Source organism: Meleagris gallopavo, chromosome 12, assembly GCF_000146605.3.
Source record: "Meleagris gallopavo isolate NT-WF06-2002-E0010 breed Aviagen turkey brand Nicholas breeding stock chromosome 12, Turkey_5.1, whole genome shotgun sequence".
Classification (NCBI taxonomy): Eukaryota; Metazoa; Chordata; class Aves; order Galliformes; family Phasianidae; genus Meleagris; species Meleagris gallopavo.
Window position 1 is genome coordinate 11,569,275 of NC_015022.2, and position 4,691 is coordinate 11,573,965.

Below are 4,691 nucleotides of genomic sequence, written 5' to 3' on the forward strand. Positions count from 1 at the left end.
AAAAAAAAAGGAGATGTAAAGATTGTTTACATTTGCACTGAATGAGAAGGGTCACAGAATCATATAGAATGGCTCAGGTTAGAAGAGACTTTAAATATCATCGAGCTCCAACCCAACGCTATGTGCTGGGTGCCCCCCCAGCTCAGGCTGCCCAGGGCCCCATCCAACCTGGCCTTGAGCACCTCCAAGGATGGGGCACCTGCAGCTCTCTGGGCAGCTGTGCCTCTCCATGCTGTTAGATCAAAACAGCAATAATCAGTTGATCCCAGCATATCGCAGACAGAACTAAAGGCTTGAAAAGAAAAGCCACTCTGCAGCACTGTGACATCAGTGCATTACAGTAAGGCAGCACACAGCGTTGTCCCCGCTCAGCCCACAGCCCAACGCCAGATGATTAACGTGCCTCTAAACACTGAATTATATATAGTTCAGCAACACAATATAAGTGACCTTGAGGCGCTGCAACTTTATACATGAAAGACTGCAATATTCTGAGGTATGCTTGACGTGTGTCAGGGCAGAGAGAAGCATGTCACAGCCTGCTGCCCAACCACAGTGAGTAAGCCAAGCTGAAAAGTGGCTGCAAAGGGGCACGAGGCTGGCAGGCAGGAGGAGCAGGTGGGAGAAGGGCACACAGCTCCCACCTATGTTATCTAACTGCCTTGCACTGATACACATACAGTTCTCTGGAACTATGGATTGTTTTATTTTAAAGCAAGGATTTAAAATACATTTTAATCACTCTTACTGGCAGCACTGAAATCATATGATTCTTCCACAGAATCAGATATTTAACCTTTGCTATAAAACCTATTGACCGATTAATGGACTCAAAGCCCCCAGGTATCACCTGTTGGTGGCCTGGATCTATTCTTTGATTCCTAATTTTGTGCCCACTTAATCTCACACACCTGGATAACCCATTGACAACCTCCCTTCTGATAAAGGCCCAGAGTATGCACCATTATTCTTGGAAATAACATTAATGTAAGGCTTAATTTTTCATGCCCGCCAGGTTCCTGCTATTCACAGGGTGTAATGCAATGGGAAGAGAAAGGAAGTTGAGCTGTATCTACACACGCTATACAAGTCTCTTGCCATGTAAGGGCTCCATCTACAAAAGCAGAAACTATAGCCAGAGTGAATCACATCTGGACATTACAAATACTGTTTAGAATCATAGAATGGCCTTCAAGGCCATCTGGTCCAACTGCCCTGCACTGAACAGGGACACCTACAGCTGATCAGGTGCTCAGAGCCCCATCCAGCCTAATCTGGAGTGTCTGCAGGGATGGGGCGCCCACCTAGGATACATGAAAAGTGCTCTAATATAAGTCCAGTGTTGCACCTTAAGGAATACAACCCCTTGCACTAGGGTCCCACCAGCTTGTATCTATGTCATATCTTACAGAGCTTTAAGTCCAGAGCTGAAAAAAAACTTTCCAGGAAAACTTCAGAGGTCACAGATAGTTCTAGGAGTGTCTCTGCCTACACACACATCAAGTGAATGAGGAAATGCCCATGAACACCAAAATGCCATTCAGGGTCTGACAGAGCAATTGGACATGTTGGGACTGGAGTGGGAATCTGTATTTCCAGCTGGGGCATGTGTGTTTCTTTTCTTTTTGTTAAGTTTCTCTCCCCAGTACCCTTGTGAACATCTGGGTCAAAACCAAGTTCCCGAAGGCATTTCTGGGTCCTGTTGCATTCCTATTGTATTGTAAAAACTTTTGAATTTGTTTCACATTACCCTGACTTGAACAACTCTCATCTTTTTTTATTTCTGTTGCAAATTAAAGATCCGTTGCTTCAGTCAGATGCATTAAAAGAGCATTGCTTTTGTTTTAAATGAGAGTTTATAGGATCACAAACTGCCCCAAGTAACCATGGCAAAGAATTCACTATCTAACCACATCATTAATAATAATAATTATCAAGACAAAAAACCTGAAATTCAACTGTAAGAGCTGAACTGCCAGAGCAGAAATCCTCATCTGTCAAATGAAGTCAAGGCATCCCCTGGGGAGACTTTTCAGCATTCTGATTTCTCCTTGCATCTCAAAAGTCTCTTAAGCAAAGAAATTAACTTGATACTAATAAAATAGGTTTCCTACCAGCAGGCCATGAGTCCCATGTATGGCAACACACCTAGAGAAGCAGTGGTGGATAGCCAGGTTATCAAGGTATGTCGGGCGTTGATACCCTCCTCTCTCATCGACATCTGCAGCCATGTGAAAGTGCACAGGGTAACTGCCCAGGATTTGCTGCCCCATGTTTTTTAACTCCACACCTGACATGTGCACAGAGCTAAAATTCGCTAGGATCTGTTGAGAGAAATGTAGATCCAAGTAAGGTGTTGCAACAGAAGTATACAGAAAAATAAAAGTTTTTTTCTTTTCTTCTTTTCTATTAAGCAATATGTTTGCAACATAAGGCAGGGCCTGATCCCACAGGGTGCCAGCTCCCCACGGTGACTCACAGCAGCACCTGCAGAGGAGCTCCAAAGAGAAGCTGCTAACCAGCATGCACAGTGTTCAGCAACAGCTGTGTGTCAATGCATTAACATCTTCACAGACAAAACACCCCTACTAGCTACAGAAAAAGATAATGTTTACCACCAGGCTCTATTTCATGACAACTTTATCTCTGTCAAGTGATCTTAAGCCAGACCTGCACAGATTTCCACCAATGGATTTATTTTACACAAAGCCTCTGGAACAGCAAAACTTTGAACATTGACTGAGAACCCTTGGGACAACCCAGAGAAAGCAAAGCACAACAGGAGGACCCAGTGCTCAGCTGAGCCCTGAACGGAGCAGGTTGCTCAGTAGGTAGTACAATTTCTTCAGCAATATCTTGCAACATGTGCAACTTCAAACTGACCCTACTGCGATGGAGCTGATGAATCTCCTCTGGCCTGGAGAAGGGCACGTTTTTGTGTACGCGGTGAACAAAAGGCACAGCCCCATTGCAAGTCTCATTTTGCAAAGCAGGCCAGCAAACCTTCCCCACAAGTATCCTTCTTCCCCACACAAATGGCAGCTTCATGCATTATACTGCTCATCTACAAGCCAAGAAAGGAACTAACTGAACGCACCTATAAGAATATGCTTTAAAAATCACTCACTTTAATATGTCCTCCAAACGTGTCAAAGGAGAAAAACTGACATTGATTTTCTCCATAACAGGAGTCTTCCATTTCTCCTTGGATAAGTATATTTCTAGTCAGAAGACCGACCTCTGCCCTCATATCGATGCCGTCTATGACTTCGCCAATATGAAGATAAAGTGGGCTGCCTGTGGAAATTGGAAACCTTTTTGTTCAACATGAGCACATGTTCATTATTGCATTGCTCTAAGCAAGTGCACGCCTTTCCTTCAAGCAATCACTGAGTTTGGGACATGCCCAGCAATTAATAAACAATCCACAGGAGATCAGCACTTCCCTTGAGTTCTAGAAGGGGCAGCTGCTTCAGGTCAGATTTTAAGTCCCAGTACAACACTGGGGCCTTTCAGGTCTCCTGTGACAGGGACACAGGTTTATGGGACAACATGGCTTAAGTGGCCATGGTGGCGATGGGCTGACAGTCAGACAAGATGATCTTAGTGGTCTTTTCCAACCTTACTAATTCTATGATTTAGCTAAGACTAATTAATGTAAATGTAGAATGTAAAAGACTTGACAATGTAAAGATTTACCTCAAATGAGAAGCTCAATTAAAAAAATCTCATACCATCAATTTTCACTTGATTGCTTTTACATTCAGGGCAAGGAAGGAGATTGAACTCCTCAGCCTGATGCATGGAATAATCCGTACTGGCAATGACGATCCTGTCACCAGGTAACCAACTTCTAACATCATCCACTAAATGGAGAATTATTCCTTTGGACACCTCCACTTTAAACCCATTATGAGGCACTCCTGAAAAATGAAACAATCCATTATTATTATTATTATTATTATTTTTTACAGTTACACATACCAGAATAATACAATTAACCAAAGAGCCACCAATGTCGTTTTTATCTAGAGAACATCATGAGAAGTAGAAGTGCTTTTTGCGTCAGTGTGATTTCCTTGCAGGTGGCAAAAGGGGTACTTTATAAGAGTGCTGCTGTTAGTGTGGTCACCGTGCATATGAGCAAAATCCAATGGTATGAATATCATTGCGCAGTTCAGATTCATAGCAGAGAGAAAAGACTGAGCAAAGCAACAGATGACAAACTGTTATCAGCAAACACAAAACCTTTTATCCATCCACTGAAAGCAGTAACAGTGAAACGGGTGCCATCGTAGGTGAGGAATTCTCTTTGGGCTACGGCTAACCCTGTTGTCCCATTCCCATGATACTCTCTCTTATCCTCCGACGTCGAAAGCGGATCCCCTCCGAGGATCCCCACCAGCGCCCAGGGCTGCCTGGAGGAGACGAGGAAGGAGAGTTCCGAGCTGCACCCCGCGACCCCAGGGAGCGACTCAGGAGAAGGCAGGGCGGCGCGGCCTCCATCCCTCCCCTCTCTCCCTCCGGGCCCCTCCGCCGGGCAGCGCGGCGGCCGCGGAGCTGTCCATGGTTCCCAGACCCCCAGGGCCGCAAGTTCGAGCCCCGCTCCCGCCGCCCGCCCGCGCGCTCACCTGTAGCCCAGCCGGGAGATGTGTTGGCTGCGCAAGCGATCCCGCAGTAGCAGCCGCGTC

The 4,691-nt window shown here is 45.3% G+C and overlaps 1 protein-coding gene across 1 annotated transcript in view; it reads right to left on the reverse strand.

Moving 5' to 3' along the window:
- Positions 1-4,690, reverse strand: part of LOC100544508 (cell surface hyaluronidase-like) — a gene marked incomplete at its 5' end in the record, with an annotated part of 41,349 nt that extends 36,659 nt beyond the window's left edge. The window contains 5 exons of the mRNA XM_019619282.1: positions 2,115-2,324; positions 3,128-3,297; positions 3,735-3,923; positions 4,249-4,418; positions 4,632-4,690. Of these exons, the coding sequence (XP_019474827.1) occupies positions 2,115-2,324; positions 3,128-3,297; positions 3,735-3,923; positions 4,249-4,418; positions 4,632-4,690 (798 nt within the window). The remainder of the gene's footprint in view (positions 1-2,114; positions 2,325-3,127; positions 3,298-3,734; positions 3,924-4,248; positions 4,419-4,631) is intronic.
- Between the last annotated feature and the right edge of the window lies 1 nt (position 4,691).